A 22,725-nucleotide genomic window follows, 5' to 3' on the forward strand; every position below is an offset into this window, starting at 1 on the left:
CATCACCATTCACTCTCTCACACACGCCTTCATTGTCCTCAACCCGTCCATGGGACCACTCACCACCCACAGATGCCAGGCATACTTTTCATCTGGCCTGGCAGGTGTCCTGCTTACACTCTCTCCATCTCTATTCATGCAGGACAAGCTGACACACAACAAGAGGGAGAGGTCACAGACCACTTCAGGAATGCCTGAAATCAGGATCCTCATGGACTTTGAAAACAGAGCCATCCAGCTGTCCGGCGATGACCGGGACTCGTCCTGTGCTGACAGTGAGGTCAGTGCTGCTCTACCAAGTGAGGATCCAGCAGTGCAACATCCATCAGACAACCATGCTGTGAGTGACGTGTCCTGTTTCACAGGCCACTGCCGCGCACTAATTATCTCCCCTTGCTTTCACAGGCACATCTGGGAAACAGCCGACAGAGTCCATGATCCAGGGCCTCCAATCAATCCTTGAGGGAAGCTTGGAAGAGGAATACAGAGACCCTTCCCTGAAGTCCCGTCACAGCGTCACCCACACCCTCCACCAGCGCAGAGACACACACCTCGGTGGGACCCAGCTTTAGAATAGCCTCGGGATCACAATCTGGTGAGCGCATCGCACTGTCTGATCCAGGGCAGGTGGCAGCAGGGACTTCCCAGGTCCCCGGCACTCGGAGGACTGCTCAGGACCAGAGCTTTGCTTGGTAAGTATCAGATGACGAGCCTCTGAACTGGGTCATGTCACAGCTGCTGGAGCTGCAAAGGCGAGCTCGGGAACATCAGGAAGGGATGTCCGCTGCACTCCTCAGATTGTAAGGCACGGTGGAGGAGTCTGTCCCCCTTCAGGCTGAGGTGATAGCGCTGGCATGACAACACACTAAGGTCAACATTGGAGGGATGGTGGCTGCCATGGAGACCTTGGTCCAGGCCTTTGCACCTGCACTGCCTAATCTCTATTGCAGAAGCCCCAGTTGGCCTGCAACAGCGTGCAGGTGAGAGGGGTGCAGGGCAGCTCGATCTCGCTCCAGCTAAGCTACCTCTTCTCCTTGAGGAATCAGCGAGGGGTCCTTGGGCACCCATAGGGAAGAGAATCAGCAGGTGTACTCCCCCCGCCCCCCAGGGCCATCTATCCAGGTGACTCCAGGAGCATCCGGCCCCTTCCGAATCCCCTCTTCCTGTAAACGCAGCAGCCTCAGCTCGACAGGCCGAGGAGGGTATTTGGCACACGGCAGGACCCCAAAAGCAGGCTGGGGCTCCCCAGGTCTCGGTCCTCTAGAGGACGCCCACCAAGTTCATCACAGACAGGGTGTAGCAGTCAGCAGGCTGCCTCCACCTCCACTGTGGATGTCCAGGGAGCACCAAGACGCAGCGGCAGAGTTAGGAAGGTTAAGATGTAGGTGCACAGATTGGGGACGGGTGAAAATCGCTTGTACATAATGTTCACTATTGTAAATAAAGTCCCAAGAATGTCTTCCTGCCTTGTTCTGATGAGCAGTGGTCATATCACTCAGATGTGGAACTTTTCTACGCAAGATAAAGTCCACGGCCTCTTCCCTATGCAGCTTTCAGACCAAAGTAATGGTTCGGCCTCACACTCTCTGGAAACATTACTGATGCCTGCACCTTGATGGTGCTTGGCGTTGCTGCCAGAATGTCGTGGGCAGGCGTCACAGAGTTCCCTCATTCTCTCTGTGTGCTGTCAGCAGTGGGGCCGGCTCCCATTTCTTCAGCATCTGTGACCAGTGACGCTGTGCTCCTGAAGGGTCAGGTGCTGAAGGCAGACAAAGGATCGGTGCTTTTTAAGTTCCGTGACGTGTGTCCATGATATGACCTGCAAGTGAGCTGCCCTCGGTCAGACAGGAGTCAGACATTCTCAGAGGCTGTGAGAAAATCTATGGAGTGTCCTCACTGCATGTCGTCATCATCCTCCACAAATCTAGCAACTATGAAGGCCTCCCGAGTGCACCTGCGGGGGCCTCATTGCTGTCATCGTTGTTGTCGAGGACCTCCTCACCCTCAGTACTGTCGACATCCTCCTCATCAGAGGAGACCTCCAGCTCCTGCACCTCCTCCTCAGCCAGCTCCTCTTCCCATTGCAGCGCCAGGTTGTAAAGGGCACAGCAGGTGGCGACGATGTGTGACACCCTCTGTGGACTGTATTGCAGGGCTCCACCAGACCTGTTCAGTCACTGGAACCTCATCTTCAGCATCCCGATGGTTTGCTCCACCAAGTTGAGAGTTGCAGCAGGAGCCTCGTTGCATCTTCGCTCTGCTGCAGCCTGAGACCGCTGCACGGGTGTCATCAGCCACGTCCTCTGCAGGTAACCCTTGTCCCCAAGTAGCCAACACTGCAGCTTCTGTGGACCCTGGAATTCAGGGATCTGTGACCGACTGAGAACGTAGGAGACGTGAACAGTTCCTGGAAACTGTGCGCCGACCTGCAGGATACGTTTGTGGTGGTCCGACATCAGCTGAACATTCAGCAAGAGGAAGCCCTTGTGGTTGAGATAATTGACCCCATGTTGCAATGGAGACCTGAGCGCCACATGAGTGCAGTCGAACATACCCTGCACCTGTGGGAACCCCGCGATCTGGGCAAATCCAATCGCTCTTGGATCCTGGCTCTCCTGGTCCTGGGCAAAATGGACAAAGTTCTGCGCCCCTTGTGAAGATGGCATCTGTGACCTCATGGATGCATTTGTGGGTGGTGGATTGTGAAATCCCACAGAGGTCACCTGTGGAGCCCAGAAAGGAGCCACTGATGTAGAAATTGAGCACTGCAGTCACTTTCACAGCCACTGGCAGCGGATGCCCTCCATGTCCCCTTGGCGCCAAGTCCTGCAGTAAGTGGCAGATGTGACTGACCAGTTCCCCAGACAGGTGCAGTCTTTGGAGACACTGGTTGTTGGTCATTTGCAGGAATGAAAGATGGTGTCTATAGACCCTGGGTCGCCCTGGGCGCTGACCCACGACAGCTCGCTGTGGATTTCAGCAGCGTGTGCCTTTGCCCCAGCCACCCCTTGTTCCTGAGGGTGCTGCTCCTCCCTCTGCACAGTCAGGTGCCTCTGCTGCTCTCTGTTCTCTGTACGCCACAAGTCATACAGCTAGTTCACCAGGCTCCATGCTCCTGAAGTATTCATGCTGCAGGATGAAAGAGAGTGTGGGTTACCTTGGGTATACTGAGAACTCTCCTGATTAAATCTGGAGGCCCCTTAACGCATCCCGACAGTGCCGGCCACCACTTGGATGGCTGGAGTTTAGTGTGCTGCCCGACACCTCAACCACCTCTGCCCCACTCCACCTGACCGATTGGCAGCAGCCTTGCCCAATGGACTGCAGGCTGTGCTCTCAGCTCAGGCACGGGCATTCTCCTAACCAACACTGCAAGGCTGCACTGTTAGCTTGAACCATGGGGGAGACTATCTAAACCGGGGTGATGACATTGCAAGTGGCTGTGAGCGTCTCCAGCAGCGACTGCTCCACGGCCAGCTTCAGCGAGGAGATCGTACAACGTGCCCGTCATCCAGCTGTTCTGCAGTCCACCAGAATGCTCATGACTTTGCAATCTGTGTCCGAGGGGTGAAAAGCTCTGAAGCACTTCCTGGCAATTTCACGGCATTTTGCATTTTGTTGCTTGAGGGGGCAGATAAGCTAGATGCCCGACTCCACGCACGTCAACGTGGCTGCACCTGAACTGTCTCGGCTGCGGAGGAATGGTCACTTCATACAGGGTTTCCCAAATGCGTGGCCACTTACCTCCCCCATATCCAGCACGCGCTTGTGCATTACCTTCAACTGCTGGGCAGCCCTTACGCACCCCCAACCCCCAACTTGCCTCAACCTTAAAGTCCAACAGGTGACCGGGGTGAGCACTCCGCAGTGTTACTGTGTACTCACCTCCGAGTTCCCCTCAAAGTGCAACCCGCCAAGTGCAGGCCTATATATGCTGTTGTGTATCACGTCAGTGTGCAATCATACCAATGTGGGCGGACGATCCGGCTTTGCGGGGGAATGATTCCCATGGGCTGGCCTTATAGTGCTAGGCAGAGGGTATTACAATGAGGTTCCTGATGTCCGATGACAGAAACACAGCCCGCCATCGATGGGCTGAGCGGACGTTCGCAAACTGGTGTCATGACATTGCAAAACCAATGTTGGCCTTCTCGCCATATTGCCTGCTCACGCCACCAACCACACCCGACGCCAGTGGGCATGGAAAATTCCGCCCATCATATTATGGGAATAAAACAAAGAAGGATTAATTTGGTTATTTTTTCATTCATTCATTCATTTGATACAGGGACCTCAGGAGGATGATCCAACTCAGTACTTCTGATTGAAGATGGGTACAAACACTTCGGCATTTGTCTTTTGCATTTAGGCTCCAGCAACGAGTTGGCACAGATGAGATTGGCTGGATGGCCTCTTTCTGTGCTGATAATTTCTCTTGGTTTCAGCCAAGCCACCCAGATATGATTAGGCATTATTCATCTTTCCCCTGCCGGTGCCTGTTCATTAGTGCAGACTGGTTTCATTTCTTGAATGTCAACATTTCCACATAACACCAAGTGAATAAAACATTTTAAAAACAGTTATTCATGCAAGAGCTTCAAGCACGGACCAACTCTATAGTTTTAATGTACTTACTCCTTTCTTTTCCGTTCTGCAGTTTGTCTGCTTCTTCCTCATCCTCACAGCCTTCGTCTGCTGAAAGAAATAGGCCTGGTAAATGACAGTGCTTTGCGCAAGTTGCCAATACAGTGAAAACAGCCCTGCTTAGTCATATTGAACAGGGAGCCAAGTGATCAAAGGCAGGGCAGCAATTCGTCTATTTCTTCAAATAGGTTCTGCGCTGAGATACTTTTAAGTTGTTTAATAAAACCGTTAAAATTGGCAAAGTTTTTAAGCTAAAGTTAAGCATTTCTCAACATTGATTCAGCAACAGTTTGTGGAGCAGTGGAGAAAATATCCTCTTCTGTGGTAGATGGAGCTCAGTCGTAACAATGTTTTGAAACGAACGCATTTACTATTGCGCTACACCAAAGGAACTGAGGATATTTCCCACTATGTCATGTAGTACTGAAAGGTTTACAGTATGTGTTAGAACTTGGCCAACAATCCACGTAGCGTTTCTATAGCAACGCCGAGTGTGCACAGTATGATTAATCTAGTTTGGATATTGTACCACAAACAGTAACAACAACAAGCTTTCATCCCAAAGATGGAGGTTTATCCCACTTTTCATAACTTACTCTGAGGAGTCTAATGTAACGCAGTTTAGTTATTGCGTTGACAAGCATGCAAAGTTTAAATAATAAAAATTCCAGTGTCGGTTTGGTTGGATACTCTACTTTTTGGAGGAATGGTGCAACAGTGGGGGAGAGAGAACTGAAACGATTAAAACTTGGATTTTGGCCAACACCAATTTCAGGAACATTGCAACTATTACAAGAGGTGGACGGGTGGTAATGTCACAGGATTAGCAATCCAAGGGCCTAGGCTAATTCTCTGGGGGCACGGGTTCAAATCCCACCAAGACAGCTTGTGAAATTTAAATTAATTTCATAAATCTGGAACTTAAATGCTAGTCTCAGTAATGGTGAGCATGAAACCATTGCCGATTGCTGTAAAAACCCATCTGGGTAGATGTCCTCTAATGACCTCTAGTGAAGGAAATTTTCTGTCCTTACCTGGTCTGGCCTACATGTGACTCCGGACTCACAGCAATGTGGTCGACTTTTAAAGGTCTCTGAAATGGCCTAGCAAGCCACTCAGTTGTATCAAAACACTATAGAGAAGTCAATAGGAAAGAAACTGGATGGATCAACTAACATTGACCTAATCACCAGAAACGACAACTGCACATCGAGCTCTATCGACCCTGCAAAGTCCTCCTTACAAACATCTGGAGGCCTGTGCCAAAATTGGGAGAGCTATCGCATAGAATAATCAAGCAACAGCCTAGTCAGACTCAGAATCGCACCTTCCAGACAATGTCCCAAACTCCTCCATCACATCCCTGGGTAGTCCTGTCCTGTCCTGCTGGTGGGACAGACCCAGCGAGGGTGGCAGCACCGTGGTAAACAAATAGGAGGGACTTGCTCTGGGAGTCCTCAACGTTGACGCCGGATGCCATGAGGTCTTCCAGCATTAGGGCAAACAAGGGCAAAGAAACCTCCTGCTGATTACCACCTATTTCATCCCCACCCCCCCACACCCCCCCCCCCCCCCCCCCCCACAATTCAGCTGATGAATCAGTCCTCCTCTATTTTGAACACAGCTTGGAAGAAGCACTGGGAGTGGCAAGGGCACAGAATGGACTTTAGGTTGGGACTTCAATGGCCATCACCAAGAGTGGCTCGGGAACACCAATGCTGACCGAGCTGGCCGTGATCCAAAGGACATAGCTGCTAGACTGGGTCTGTGGCAGATAGTGAGGTAACCAACGAGAGAGAAAAATCTACTTGACATAGTTTGCGCCGATCTACCTGTCGCAGATGCATCTGTCCATGACAGTATTGGCAGGAGTGACCACCACAAAGCCCTTGTGAAGACAAAGTCCCGACCTCACACTGAGGATACCTTCCATCGTGCTGTGTGGCACTACCACCGTGCTAAATGGGATAGATTTCAAACAGATCTAGCAACTCCAAACTGGGTATCCATGAGGCGTTGTTGGCCACCAACAGCAGCAGAATTATATACAACCACAATCTGTAACCTCCTGGCATGTCCTCCACTCTACCGTTACCATCAAGCTGGGGGACCAATCCTGGTTCAATAAAGATGCAGTGTCAACCTGGTGAAGCTCCAATGCAGGACTCCTTGCATGCTAAACAGCAGAAGCAGCATGGGATAGACAGAGCTAAGCGACCCCACAACCAATGGATCAGGTCTATGCTCTGCAGTCCTGCCGTACCCAGTCGTGATTCATTCCACATGATACCAAGAAACGACTGAAGGCACTGGATACTGAAAAGGCTATGGGCTCTGACAACTTTCAGACAATAGTGCTGAAGACTTGTGCTCCAGAACTATCTGCAATCTCAGGCAAGTTGTTCTAGCTACAACACTGGCAGCCACCTGATAATGTGGAAAATTGCCCAGGTATGTCCTCTCCACAAAAAGCAAGACAAATGCAACCTGGCCAGTTACCAGCCCATCAGTTTACTCTCGATCACCAGCAAAGTGATGGAAGGTGTCACTGACAGTGCTATCAAGAGGCACTTACTCAACTGTAACTTGCTCATTGATGTTCAGTGTGGGTTCTGCCAGAGCCACTAAGCTCCTGACCTCATTACAGCCTTGGTGTAAACATGGACAAAGGGCTGAACTCCAGAGGTGAGATGAGAGTGACTGGCCTTGACATGAAAGCAGCCTTTCACCGAGTGTGGTATCAAGGAGCCCTAGCAAAACTGGTGTCAATGTGGGGTCAAGTGGAAAACTCTCCACTGGTTGGAGTCATACCCAGCACAAAGGCTGTGGATTTTTGAAGGCCAATCATCTCAGTCCCAGGACATCGCTGCAGGAGTTCCTCAGGGCAGTGTCCAAGGCCCATCTATCTTCACCTGTTTCATCAATGACATTCCCTCCGTCATAAGGTCAGAAGTGCGGATGTTGCTGGTGATTGCATCATTTGCGACTCCTCAGATACCGAAGCAGTATGTGTCCATAGGCAGCAAGACCCGGGCAACATTCAGGCTTGGGCTGATAAGTGGCAAGTAATATTCACGCCATACCATTTGCCAGGCAATGACCAGAAGCTGAACTGGACCTGCTGTATAAACACTGTGCCTACAAAAGCAGGTCAAGACACCCAAGAAACTTGACACCATCCAGGACAAAGCAACCCACTTGATTGGCACTCCATCCTCCGCCACCTTAAACACTCACTCCTTCCATCACCAATGCACGCTAGCAGCAGTGTGTAACATCTGCAAGATGCACTGCAGCATCTCACCAAGGCTCCTTTGGCAGCACCTTCCAAACTCGTGACCACTACCACCTAGAAGGATAAGGGCAGCAAATGCATGGGAACGCCATCACCTGCAAGTTTCCCTCCAAGCCATACATATTGCTGACTTAGAACTATAACGTTATTTCTTCATCATCACTGCGTCAAAATCCTGGAGCTCCCTTAGAAACATCACTGTGGGTGTCCCTACACCACATGGACTGCAGCGGTTCAAGAAGGCAGCTCACCAGCACCTTCTCAAGGACAATTAGGGATGGGCAATAAATGCTGGCCTGGCCAGCGACCCCCACACCTCATGAACAAATAAACAAAATAAAAGGTTAATATGTGGTTGTACAATCTTTTTCAAGAAAGGGAGAATGGTAGCGCAGTGATTATGTAATTGGACACGAAATCCAGAGGCCTGAACTAATGATCTGGAAACGTGTTCAAATCCCATCAAGAAGCTGAGGGATTCAAATTCACCTAATTTGATCAAAGCAAATCTGGAATTAGAAAAATAGAAGCAGCGATGGTGACCATCAAATTGCTGGATTGCTGTAAAAACCCATCTTGTTCACTAATATCCTTCAGGGAAGGAAACTTTCTGTCCATACCCAGTCTGGCCTATATGTGGCTCCAGACCCACAGCAATCTGGTTGACCCTTAACTGTTCCCTCAAATGGCCCAGCAAGCCAGTGATATTAGCTGCTCCAAGAAACAAAGAATAAAACCAAACGGAGCACCAAATATCAGCCTAGGCGCCAGACAAGATTTTGACCCAGTGACAGCAAAGGAACGGCCGATATATTTCCAAGTCAGGATGGTGAGTGGCTCGGAGGGAAACTTCCAGGCGGGGGGGGAGTTCCCATCTATCTGCTGCCCTTCTCCTTCTAGGTGGTGGTGGTCCAAGGCTTTGAAGGTGCTGCCTAAGGCTTGGTGAGTTTCTGCATTGCATTTTGTAGATGGTACACACTTACTGCAGGAGTTCCTTAGGGTAGTGTCCTTAGCTCAGCCACTTTCAGCTGCTTCATCAATGTCCATCCCTCCATCGTAAGTCAAAAGTAGGAATGTTTGCTGATTATTGTAAAGTGTTCAGTTCCATTCGCAACTCCTCACATAATGAAGCCATTTGTGGCCACACACAGCACGACCTGGACAACATTCAAGCTTTGATTGGTAAATGCAGAATAGCATTTGAACCACACAGGTGTCAGGCAATGACTATGTGCTACAAGACAGTCTAATAACCGCCCTTGACATCTAATGGCATTACCATTGCCGAATCCCCACCATCAACATCCTGAGAGTCATCACTGATCAGAAACTTAATTGGACCAGCTCCATAAATACTGTGGTTTTAAGAGGTCAGAGGCTCGGAATTCTGCTGTGAGTTACTCTTCATCTAACTCCCAAAAGCCTGTCCACTATCTACAAATCGTATGTTAGGAGTATGATGGAATATTCTCCATTTGCCTGGATGAGTGCAGCTCCAATAACATTCAAGAAACTCAACGCCATCTAGACCAAAGTTGTCCATTTGATTGGGACCCGATCCACCATATTAAATATTCACTCACTTCACCACTGGCATACAGCAGCAGCAGAGTTCACCAGGTATGAGATGGACTGCAGCAGTTCAACAACGCTTCTTCAACAGCACTTCCCAAGCCTGTGACCTCCACCATCTGGAAGGACAAAGGCAGTGGATGCGCTGGAACACTGCCACTTGCAAGGACTCTCCAAGTCACACATCATCTTGACTTGTAAATATATCGCCGTTCTATCATTGTCATTGAACCAAAATCCTAGGATATATTTTGCTTCCTAAATCCTAACTGCACTGTGGGTGTACACCACCACACTGACAGCAGTAGTTCGAGAAGACAGCTCATTACACCATCACAAGGGCAATTAGGGATGGGCACTGCTAGCGATGCCCACTTCCCATGAACAAATCAGATAAAACTTGCCATAACAGCTGCTGGAAGGCCCATTCATAAGGCCTGGTTTGAGATGTGGACTGATGGATTGGGTTTCAGAGAAACAAGAAAGTGCTGCTGAAGCTCATTACCTCCCACTGGTGAATTCACAGCTCCAAGGGCACAATATGCATCCATTCTATAGTCAGGGCGAGGTAGTAATTCACTCACAAATGTCATAGTGAACTGGTCTGTTCACCATGCTGATCGTCAAAGGCTACTGGTACCTGCTGTGATAATCTGCCAAGGGTTGGATGCTTGTGAATGAACAACCAGAGAGGTGGAAAGGAGAGGCAACTGGGGCTTCTATTGAGTAAAGGTGGTCAAATCAAATGTGCTTGATGATGGGAGGTTGGAATTAAATCAATGTTCACTGGCAGACATCCAATATCTGAGTTCTCCAGATGGTGTGATGATCCCTCATAATTAAATTGTCTGCTGATATTTGCTATTTCAGTTCATGTATGAAGGATGGCCATTTGGGTAAGGTATCAGGGGGTGATAAGAAGCCAGAAAATAATATCCAACCTTCAGAATTACCTTCAGCAAGGAGGAAATTGGCAGACAATAGACAAAGAAAATACAAATTTCAATATGACTAGTAAAAAGCTCAGTTTATTATTGCTCAGTTACAAATGGCAGACAAATGTTATGATGAAAAGTGAAAAACTGAATAACTACCATTCATATTTTGTTTCCCATGCCTTTTTAAAGAGACAGGCACATCCTAATCTGAAGTGCGTTCAGAAATGAGTCACAAATGAGTCACCATGATGCAGAAATTTACATGATTGCCTCTACTGGTTTCACAGAATCTTCAGTGGAGCTACTTGCTAACTTTGGCTCAATGCGCCTATTTTACTTGAGTCATGTGCCTATTCCAGTGATTTGATTACATGAAGCAGGTTTACTGTTCAGTGCAGGTACTGTGGAAATGCTGTGGAGGTACCATCTTTCATATGAAATGTTAAAACTTGTACACTTGTCTGTGTAAAAGCACCATGGCACTATCTGAACAAGACCAAGTCAAACTTCCTGACCAACATTTATCCCTCAAACAGTAGCACTAAATAAACTGTCTGGTCATTTATTTCATTGCTGTTAGCAGGGACCCTGCTGTATGAAAACCTGCTATGCTTGAGAAGTAAAACAAAAACAGAACTACCTGGAAAAACTCAGCAGGTCTGGCAGCATCGGCGGAGAAGAAAAGAATTGACGTTTTGAGTCCTCATGACCCCTTCAGCAGAACTGAGGAAGCTTTACTCAGTTCTGTTGAAGGATCATGAGGACTCGAAACGTCAACTCTTTGCTTCTCCGCCGACGCTGCCAGACCTGCTGAGTTTTTCCAGGTAATTCTGTTTTTGTTTTGGATTTCCAGCATCCGCAGTTTTTTGTTTTTATGCTTGAAAAGTACTTGCTTTAAAAAGTCCTGAGATTATGGAAGGCACTATATGTTAACATGTTATATCTTTTCCCTTTAAGAAGCCTGAAAAAAATGTGCAGGTGGGAAATTTTGGACTTGCACGTGATGTATGTGGGTAACACCATAGACAAATCTTTCCTTAGTTGCTGCAGTGTAAATAGTGTGTGTTGCTAATATTGCTCATCTCCAAACAATTATTCAACAGCAGGAAATCAATGATGGGCATCTTAGGCATTGGGATAGGTCAGCCATTTTAGTGGTTTATTTTCTATTTTCTAATAGCCGTTTGGTAGTACGTAACCTGAGTATTGCTAAAAAAGAGACATGCTATCAAAACCTTTTGTCTGGCACTCATCAGGATAGCTCTCAAAAATTTTCCAACTCTATCGGGGGGACGACAATTTATACTGCATAAGAACAGAGTGCTGATTAGTTGGCAAGTGGACTCAGATTGGTGGAAGTATTGCCATGGGGAATGCAGAACGGAACAGTCAGTTGTCCAGTTTTATTTAGTTTCAAGCCGGGCAGGTCAACTCTGATTGGTCACGGGTTTAGTTGAGAAAGGCACAATGTGTGAACATGTTCCTCTTGTCTGCAAAGGGCAGGGCTGTGTGTGTAAATATATGTGGCTTCTAACATGGGTAAATGAGCTACGCAGCGAGTCTACTGACAATCTTAAATTGGTTTTGCCCAACTGACAATCTTTGATTGGTTTTCAGTGTAATTCTTTGCACAATCAGGATTGTTTAGCCGGTGTTGTCCAATTGTGGAATCACATCTAATGCTGGACACTATGTTTTGAATTTTGCAAGCAGGGGCTGGTTAGGTACGGTCGGTGCTTTGTCTGTTGCAAGCAACTTAAGGGACATGGTGTTTGATACAATTCACCAATTGTTGGGACTTATGGCCTACATGGCTGACGTAACACTGGCACTGATGTGCATATGTCACATTGCTCATTTGTGTGATAGGCAGAACACCTTCTTGGCTTAAATTTCAGTCTCTTTTTTTCTTGATTTTAAAGTGCATGGAGACAATGGCCGAGTAAGTTTTTAGTGCCAAACCTATGTGCCAATATGCCAGGTACACACATTTCCGGTCAGAAGTGCAGCAAGCGCCATATTGAATCAGGCCGAGGCAGTGGCAGCAAGTGCACACGTATGGAATATTTTAAGTGCAGAATAATCAATGCAAACTAGAATCTTGTATGTCTTCTCAATTTTTGAACACCCCAGAGCTTCACACACCGAATGCTGATCTTGAACACCACACAATGGTGCTAACCAACAGGATGGCCCCCACATTTACCTGATTCCACCCTACATTAAAAGACCATGGGCTATGACCCTAAGTACCAATGGCTGACAACCAACGGTTGGCTTTACTTTGACCTGACATCATTTGCAGAATGTGAGCGACCATGACAGAAGAAGTCCGAGCCAGAGGGACAAGTAGTCAATTAGCTCTACTTGGATCTGGCTTTTTGAATAATATGATTTTCTTGATTCTACTTTCAAACAGCTTGATTTTTTTTTGGAAAGGTTTCTTGTGACAACACAGTTGGCCTACCTGTAACATAAATAAACCTAGCTACAGTCTTGATAATGATCTCCATTTTTAGTTAGTTTTCTCAGTAAAGGATAGAATTTATCTCAGTATAGTCAAAGTAACTGACAGGTTTCTTCCACTCTGGGTTTTCATGGGTTCTGCATAAGACCATAAGACATAGGAGCAGAAATTAGGCCATTCGGCCCATCGAGTCAGCTCCGCCATTCAATCATGGCTGATAAGTTTCTCAACTCCATTCTCCCGCCTTTGCCCCATAACCTTTGATCCCCTTACCAATCAAGAACCTATCTATCTCGGTCTTAAATACATTCAATGACCTGGCCTCCACAGCCTTCTGTGGCAATGAATTCCATAGATTCACCACTCTCTGGCTAAAGAAGTTTCTCCTCATCTCTGTTCTAAAAGGTCTTCCCTTTACTCTGAGGCTGTGCCCTCGGGTCCTAGTCTCGCCTACTAATGGAAACATCTTCCTCACGTCCACTCTATCCAGGCCTTTCAGTATTCTGTAAGTTTCAATCAGATCCCCCCTCATCCTTCTAAACTCCATCGAGTATAGACCCAGAATCCTCAAACGTTCCTCATATGTCAAGCCTTTCATTCCTGGGTTCGTTCTCATGAACCTCCTCTGGACCCTCTCCAGGGACAGCACATCCTTCCTGAGATACGGGGCCCAAAATTGCTCACAATATTCTCAATTTGGTCTGACCAGAGCCTTATAAAGCCTCAGCAGCACATCCCTGCTTTTATATTCTAGTCCTCTTGAAATACATGCCAACATTGCATTTGCCTTCCTAACTACCGACTCAACCTGCAAGTTAACCTTAAGAGAATCCTGGACTCGGACTCCCAAGTCCCTTTGCACTCCAGATTTCTGAATTCTATCCCCATTTAGAAAATAGTCTATGCCTCTATTCTTCCTACTAAAGTGCATGACCTCACACTTCCCCATGTTGTATTCCATCTGCCACTTCTTTGCCCATTCTCCTAACCTGTCCAAATCCTTCTGCAGCCTCCCCGCCTCCTCAATAATACCTGTCCCTCCACCTATCTTTGTATCATCTGCAAACTTAGCCAGGATGCCCTCAGTTCCTTCATCTAGAGCATTAATGTATAAAGTGAAAAGTTGTGGTCCTAACACTGACCCCTGCAGAACTCCACTAGTCATCGGCCGCCATCCTGAAAAGGACCCCCTTATCCCCATGCTCTGGATCTTGGATTATTCACTTGTTTGAACTCTTGTTCCTTACATCCCAGAAATTATTTTCACTTGCCCATATAGCTACGTAAATCTGTTCGCTACCCAGGGGTGAAACTGAGAACTCTCTTTATGATTTTAGTTTCCTGATTTCATTATGTGCCCAATCTGATCTTGCTTGACTTTGGAGGATGGCACAAAGCTTCGATGGATGACGATTTAGGCTTAAACCATTAAACAAATTAAAAGTACAAAAAAGGTGTACAGTAATTGATACACTGTAGATTTTATACTATTTATTGAGTTACACTAATTCCTGGAGTGACTGAAATTTTTGAAGAGTCACACTGCTTTGAACTGTAATGCACAAAGCCTTCCGAAGTGAAACAATATTTCATTTGTCCTTCTTTCAAGCTAGCACCACTGTATTTGCTGCTTATGATGCAGTCTCCCCTACGCTGGGGAGACCAAAGACAGATTGGGTGAACACTTCTTTCAAGCTGCAGGCTTCCATTTTGATTCTCTGCCCCACTTTCATTCTGACCTTTCTGTCCTTGACCTCCAAAATGTTCTATTGAAGGTCAATGGAAGCTCAGGTAGCGGTATTTCATCTTTCAATTAGGCATTTTGCAATCTTCCAAACTCAATGTTGAGTTCAACAGTTTCAGATCAGGACCATTGCTTCCACATTTTTGGGCAACAGGCTCTGGTATTAAATTTGCCACTTGCATTTATAGTTCCTCTGGATCCATCGTTTGTTTCCTTCTTTATTCCTTTACCAAGGCCCTTTGCCTTGCACAATCATCCCTTTAGGCATTTAATCACTCCTGCTTTCCACCCGATTACAGGCCTTTCCTTTTGTTCTTCCTTCCCATCTCCCTCTCCCTGCTTAAACTCTAACTCCTAGTCACCAAGCTCTACAAGACCTGCTGAGCATTCCTACCATTTTCTCTCTTTTAATTTCAGATTTCCTCCATCATTCTTTTGGTTCCTTTATTTCTCAACATCCATAGAAGCTTTGGAGCATGGCTGTATCTCTCCGAAGTCTTCAGATGGGCTTTTCCTTTTGAAAGAGGCGGAGAAATATTTCTGAAAATCTGACGGGGTGGGGCGGTGTGGGGGGGGGGGGGGGGGGGGGGGGGGGGGGGGGGGGGGGGTGGTGGGTAGAAATGTAAAATACCATAACTGGGTACTAAACACTAAAGAAGCTGCCAATCAATTGTATCTTCAAATCAATTCCACAAGATGTTTGTAATTGAATTGAAGAGTTTGGCAATGCTGTTGTAAACATGGAGGAGGGGTGAACTTTAACTCACAATGGTGGTGAGCAGGGAGGTGGGCTGGCATGAAAATTCTAGCTGCTGGCCGGTGTGCCAGTTTCCCAGCAACACCCTGTCCCTGGACCATTTTCCTGGAGACGGGATGGAGGGGGGAGGTCGCAGGTTTACCCGCCTGCAGATGGTGGCTAGCCAATTGAGGCACCTTAAAGGCCTTGGAGGAGGTCAACTGGAATTTATTCCCAGTCAGCCTTCAGGCCCCTGGAAACTTTGAGGAACAGTTCAGCTGCCTCCTTCACAATGGTGGCCCAGCTGCTAAGTGCATTTTTTTTTATTTAAAAGGTTAAAAAACAGCTGGGGAGAGGACACCTCCATCTTGAGGCGATCTCTCTCTTTCTTACTTGGAAAGGCAAGCTTCTGCTCCCTCAGTGCTGGAAGGAAGGCCTCCTACTGGGTCCTCTGTCTTGGAATGCCCTTCATGGCAGGCCCAACATCCAGCCACTAATTGGCTAATTCAGTGACAATCCCAGCCGGCTGACTGTTTCCCCATAGTGCAGGCTTCTGACTCCCCATTTGATCCTGACATTGGGTTCTCAAAGCCCGTAGGGAAAATACTGCCCTGGTTCAGAACGATGACTAATTCTGCAACAGGTGGATTTAAATAGGTTTCAGCTTTTTATGGTGAGTGATGCGTATTTCTAATCATTATTTACTGCAACGCGGGTATGAAGCCAAAGCAATGATATAACCTATACAAAATGTTTCAGTTTTTGACACAGATACCTTCAGAGTTACATAAAGCACAGAGCAGAATGGAAAAATGCTGGAACCGATTTATACAGCTTAGATTATTTTAGTCTCCTCCAAATAATTCCTTGATTAAATCGCTCAGTTTCTACACATGCAAATAAATTTATTTCTTGGGCACAGGCCAGGTAGGAAAAGCCATGTAGCACTAGATAAAAAAAAAAATGACTGGGTAACTCAAGTCTCCAAACCAAAATCTGCTTCTGATTAAAGCTGCTAGTTTCTCTTTCCTAATTTGGCTCAGCTGCACTTCAGAAATAAGGAAAACATTAATCTGCAAAGAAACATCGGCGAGTGCACAATTATGTCATACAACATTTTAATATTGACTGACAACAGTCACATTGCTGCATCACTATTTTTTTCCTTATATGTATGTGTGTGTGTGATTTACTATTTATCAAGGATAGCAACTATTTAATAATTTTCTTTAGTAATGCAAAACATGTATTCTAACATAATTGTTGCCCTATTTTCAACACAGTCATTACTGCCAGATTTCACACATACAATGGCACAGTTTCACTTGTCACAATGCCAATGGCACAGTGCGTAGCGTGTCTGACAATGGATTAGAAGATTGTAGGTTTGATTCTTTTTTTTTCTTGGCTGCATCCTGCTACAAGGGCCCTAACCCTTCATTGGGTTTTTCAATATATATATATATTTATTTTTTTTGAAGTGTTGATACTGGTACTATTTCTGGAGTGTTGCGAGCGTATAGTGTAGATTTAGCATGCTTACCTTGTACTGCTCTCTAATTATAGAGAGCAGGGCCATGTATGTGTATATTTAAACACAGATCACCATTTACTGCCAGTGATAAGAGGGATATTAGAAAAGATCTTTGGCCTTATGATTAAAACAGTTTTAATTCTGTGAAAAATAGGCATTACTGGATTTCATTTTGTACTATTTTATAATAGCAAGAGGGAAAATGAAAACTTATCAAATTTCAAAATGGAGCCCGAAACTTGGATGTTGCAGACAAGGTGTTGTTCGGTAAATCAGTTAATATACAGCAGTTTTATTCTTGGCGCTAATATACAGCCAAAACATTACAGGTAGGGGAAATATGTGAGCATCTGCATATTAATAGGATGTACAATATTATTTCATTAATCAAGGATGATCAACAGATCCAGCTTCAGAGGCTTTTAACTCTGTCCAGAGAAAGCTTTCACATCTTCAAACTTAACTGGAGATCCAAACATCATGAAAGAATGTTTGATCCAAAAGTCCTGTCAATTTTCAAGCTGCATGAGAAATACATATTGAGAAAGGGATTGCAATCGTAAAAATTTTGACAATAGGTACAAACCCAAAATGTCAACTTTGTTAGCTCTCTGCACAGATGCTGACTGACCTGCTGAGCATTCTTTGTGATTATTTTAAACTCATCTGAACTGATTCTAGCTTTAAAGCTTTTATGAACTGTGGTATCAGTATCTTGCTGCCTTGTAGCTTCAACATATTATTTTACTTGCAAAACAAATGGGACTATTATTTTTAGTCTCTGTGCATTGCGCTGACAGTGCAGCATTTGAATTTTTTGAAAACAAGACGTTTAATGATTTCCAGTGCACAACAACATAATTAAGGGATAATTATTCATTTATTGACAAGCTGTGCCATTCACTGCAAAGAATGCACGTCTAGGTTCACAGGAGTCTCTGCCTGCCTATGGAAATTACTTTTTTTTGTCACGAACACCAAACAAAAGTGCAAACAGATAGCCCAAACTATAACAATCCTCTATTGTTAGGGAGTTTAAGAAGAAATTAGATGGTTCATCCACCAAAGTTCAAGTGCTATCAGACTAAATCCTTCACATGGCCTCACTTTGCTATAAAATGGTTAAATTGAAGAGAGTTTAATGCAGCTACAGCGCTTCTGTTGTTTTAGTAGGAAAGCGGTTCATCCTTGGGCTATATATCCTTCCATGTGAAATGTAGCTCCCCTCATACACCCTCACTTCCAACAATCACAAGCACTTGCATTTATATGGTCCCTCTAATGTAGCTAAATGCCTCGTAGTGCTTCACATAGGCACTGTCCATCAACAGTTGGCATTGGACTACATAGGGAGACATGGGGGGGGGAATTTTCTTCCCGTTGGGTGGTCGAGTTGGGAGCGGGTGTGAAGCAGATCGTTGCCTGTGACCGGCTGCGCGCCGCCATTTTGCGTGGGCGTGCCAATTAAGGCCCGACCAGCATGACGCGTACCTGGCAACGCTCGACCTGTGTGGGCAGGAAGTGGGGGGAGAATCGGAGCCTGTGTGCGTAAGAGCGTAGAAATCTCCCTGAGGCATGGAGCTGCCTCAGGGAGATTAACTTCAGCGCTAATGCTGGAAAAAAAATTTTTTTTAAAGGATTATTCAGACATGTCCCCTCATGTGACAGTGTTACATGAGCCGAGACATGTTTATGAATTTTCACGAAAATTTTTCTTTAGTTTATAAAACCTTCATTAAACCTCATCCACGGGCGGGATGAGGTTTCATGAAAAATGCAAAGGCAGCCTGGGCTCTTCACCTGCCCCCCCGCCAACCTTAAGGTTGGCCAGGCGGCCCTGACAATTACTTTAACGAGTTTACTAACAGCCTTAAAAGGCCTTTGGACAGTTCGACTGCGCACCCGCCAAACTAAATATTGGAATGACGCACGGTGACATTGGGACGCACGCCCGACTTCACCGCACGTCATTTTACGTGTCAGAGTGTGGAGCGTGACCCCACTCGCCGAGCAAAAGATTCTGCCCATGGTGGCTAAAAGCTTAGTCAAAGGAGTAAGTTTTAAGGAATTTCTTAGATGAGGAAAGATAGAGGGGGTTAGGGCAGATATTCCTGATTTTAGGGCCTAGACAGCTGAAAGCTAACCCTAACCCTAATGGTTTCCCAATCTGGGATGCGCAAGAAACCAGAATTGGGGGAGCGCCAGGAGGCTTGAGTTCTAGGACTGGAGGAGGTTACAGAAACAGGGAAGGATGGTGCCATGGAGGGATTTGAGAACAAGGATGAGAATTTTAAAATGAAGCAGTTGCTGGACCAGGAGCCAATGCAGGTTAGCCAGCACAGGGGTGATGAATGAATGGGACTTGGTGTGAGTTAGGACACAGGTAGCAGAGTTTTAGATGAGCTCAAGTTTATGGAAGATAGGAGGTCATCCAGGAGAGCCTGCAAATAGCCAAATCTAAAGGCATGGACGATGGTTTCAGCAGCAGATGAGCTGAGACAAGGGTGCAGACGAGCGATGTTACAGAGCTGGAAGTAGACGGTCTTGATGACGGAGCTGATATGACTTGAAAGCTCATCTCAGGGTCATTTCGACCGTGAAGGTTACAAGAAGTCTGCTTCAGATTCAGGCAATGGCCAGGGAGTCAGTGGCAAGAGAATAGAATTTCTCCCATTCTTGAACAGTGAGGCACATCCGGAGTGTGAACTGTATCGAATGTGAATGAGAAAAATATCCCAAAATGTAAAGTTATTTTCAATTTTCTCTACATTCTATACATGAAAATCCTTAAGGCTGAATTGACAATCAGATCAGTGCGCCATCTACAAGATGCGCTGCAGTGACTCACCAAGCTTCCATCGACAGCACTCCCCAAACCATGACCTCTGCTACCTAAAAGGACAAGGGCAGCAGACGCATGGAAACGCCACCACCTGCAAGTTCCCCTCCAAGTCACTCGCCATCCCGACTTGAAAATATATCGCCGGTCCTTCACTGTTGCTGGGTCAAAATCCGGCAATTCCCTTCCTAACAGTACTGTGGATATACCAGCACCTGATGGACTGCAGCGGTTGAAGAAGGCAGCTCACCACCAACTCTCAAGGGGCAGTGTGGGAGAGGCAATAAATGCTGGCCTTGCCAGTGATACTCGCATCCTGTGAAGGAATAAAAACGATCGAATACAATGCAGACTGGACCTGCCCAATACAACATATGGGGGAGAATTTTCTCCCCGTTGGGTGGGCTGGTCGGGAGCGGGTGTGGAGCTGATCGCCGCCTGCGATTGGCTGCGTGCCGCCATTTTACATGGGCGGGCCAATTAAGGTAGCGCTCAGCACTACCTTGTGGGCGGTGGTGGTGGTGGTGGTGGTGGTGGGGCGGGGGTGGGGGGAGGAGGTGTTGGGTGTGTGCGGGAAGAGAAGGAGTTGGTGCCTGTGCCCGGGAAAGAGCACAGGAATCTCCCTCAGGCACAGAGCTGCCTCAGGGAGATAAATTCGAAAATGAAAGTTTCAAATAAAGAAAGAATAAAATTATTTAGACATGTCCCCTCAAGGGACAGCCTTTATGAATTGCGTGAAAAATATTCATTAATTTAATAAAACCTTCATGAAACCTCAAACCCCTGCCCGTGGATAAGATTTCATGAAAAATGTCAAGGCCGCCTGGGTCGGACAGGCAGCTTTCTCAATAGGATTAATGGGTTGTAAATGGCTTTAACAGGCCTTTGACAGTCCGGCGGGCACGCAGTCGACTCCAGTGCGCGCCTGCCGAATGTAAGATCGGAATGATGTGTGGTGCCGTTGGGATGCATGCCCAGCATCACCGCGCGTCATGTTACGCGTCGGCGTGTGGGACCCGCCCCTGCACGCCTAATAGAAAATGCTGGCCGTGGCACTTAAGGTGAACAAGCTGATTTGGCGACTGCGTAACGTGTTATTTATTTTTTTTGTTTCCCTCTTGCCAATCATCTTCCTCGAACTCCTTTTGCCTGCCGGGGTAAAATCGCATGGGTGCCAATTGCATTATTATTGGTGCCAGTGTAGCCACTGTCCCAAGCTTGAGCCTTAAATATTGGCGCGCTATTTCCCCACAGGGGCATCATAGCATGGTCCAATGCTGGCCTCGCTCAGCATTCATATATCTGTGCTTCAGGTTGGAATTATAGGGACAGGGAACAACTCCCTCCTTAAACTGGGGCAATGGGAACGAGTATAGAGCACCAGAAGCTCTCAGGTTGAGATCAATGAACTCATTATAGATTGGGAGATTTAAGCTGGAACCTTCCCAATCAACCTGGGTCAGTGAGATGCCAGTAGAATCTGCAGCAACATGTGTCCCATCAGGTGCAAGGGAATCAGCTAAAAAAAAAAACACATTTTTGCTTGTAACTCAATATTCCACCTGGCTGAAACCAAGTGCTGGGCTTAACGACAGGTATTAACTCTTTAATCCATTCTCAAAAGTTCTCTTTAATATATAAAATCCAATGCCAAGTCATGCTGGGAGTTGCATCGGCCACTGTACCATTTCATTGCTACCAAGTTACCTGCAAGTTACTCCTGAACAACAATAACTTGGAAGAGAAGCAGAAAAAGACACCAGTGTGTCAGGTTAGAGCGAAAAGGAGTAGAAATCACGGGCAGAGCAAATTAAGTTAAGAACTATTGACAAAGCAAAGCCAACAAGAAAATTAAAGTCAAAGAACACGGGAATGGTAAAGACGGAGGAGTGCAAAAGCAAATAAAAATAGATAATAGGAAGGGCTTAAGTAAACAGAAAAGGAAAGGCAACGACTTAAGAGGAATACAACAAAATACAACAAAACAAATCACAGAACAAAAGGAAACAAAAACAAATTAGCGAGCTGCCTCGACTGGCACAACTCCAGTCTGCTTGAGGTAAGCCACATTTTGTTGAAAGGAAGTCACTCATCAAATCTACTACCTTTTCAACAATTAGTGGCTATGGATGGATGGAAAGCCAATGAAGAATTTTAGCATAAAATTGTTAATTAGGGGAAATGAACAATTAAAATTCACCAGGCTTACAGCCTGATAACCGAAAATATTTAGTTTCTCACGGGGAGCAGAGTGAGGTGAATGTATTGGCCTGGCGTTTCTGCTCGATTGTGATGGTCCTCTTGGTGCTGTTTCTCAGACATAGCATTGCAAACGATCGCTGAGCTTTAAGCACAGATTCCGATGACAGCAACTTGAGTTTCTACAATCTTTTTAAACACAGTGCACGAGATGCAGGGCCCACCCACAAAACTGGCCACGTCCCAGATGAGTTAATCAGCACTGGGAGTTTCCACTAATTGCTCTGACTTGCAGGCCTCGAGGAGGTTCCAAAAATTAAGCTGGTAACTTTTCGAAAGGTTTCGAAACGTTTTGGAAGACTTTTTTTTTTGGAAATTCACTGAGGAGCTAACCACTGTCACTCAATCTAACTAGAAAACAGTTCCATATATGGCTGTTGAAAGTAACTCTCAGGCCTAGATTTTCATCCGTGCATCGGATATGTGCAGATTCAGGAGGATTCCCCAGCTCCACAAACCTGACTTCAAAAAACATATGTTGAAACGTCAGATTTTCGTTCCAAGATGGCGGGCTACAAATTAGAAGTCAGGCCAGGTGGCCCTGGGATCCCACAACTCCCGAGGTGAGGTGAGAGTGACTGCCCTTGACATCAAGGCCGCATTTGTCCGAGTGTGGCATCAAGGAGCCCTAGCAAAACTGGAGTCAATAGGAATTGGGTGGGAAAACTCTCCGCTGGTTGGAGTCATACCCAGCACA

At 46.3% G+C, this 22,725-nt stretch overlaps 1 protein-coding gene across 8 annotated transcripts in view; it reads right to left on the reverse strand.

The window, feature by feature from the left end:
* dtnba (dystrobrevin, beta a) overlaps positions 1-22,725 on the reverse strand; it is a 464,573-nt gene that overhangs the window by 14,920 nt on the left and 426,928 nt on the right. For 5 of the 8 annotated variants that reach the window (XM_041188316.1, XM_041188309.1, XM_041188313.1 and 2 more), the window contains one exon: positions 4,636-4,695. In XM_041188316.1, the coding sequence (XP_041044250.1) occupies positions 4,636-4,695 (60 nt within the window). The remainder of the gene's footprint in view (positions 1-4,635; positions 4,696-22,725) is intronic. The other 3 variants (XM_041188318.1, XM_041188314.1, XM_041188315.1) reach the window with 1 other exon arrangement.

The sequence above is a fragment of the Carcharodon carcharias genome, chromosome 5, assembly GCF_017639515.1.
Source record: "Carcharodon carcharias isolate sCarCar2 chromosome 5, sCarCar2.pri, whole genome shotgun sequence".
In the NCBI taxonomy this organism is placed as follows: Eukaryota; Metazoa; Chordata; class Chondrichthyes; order Lamniformes; family Lamnidae; genus Carcharodon; species Carcharodon carcharias.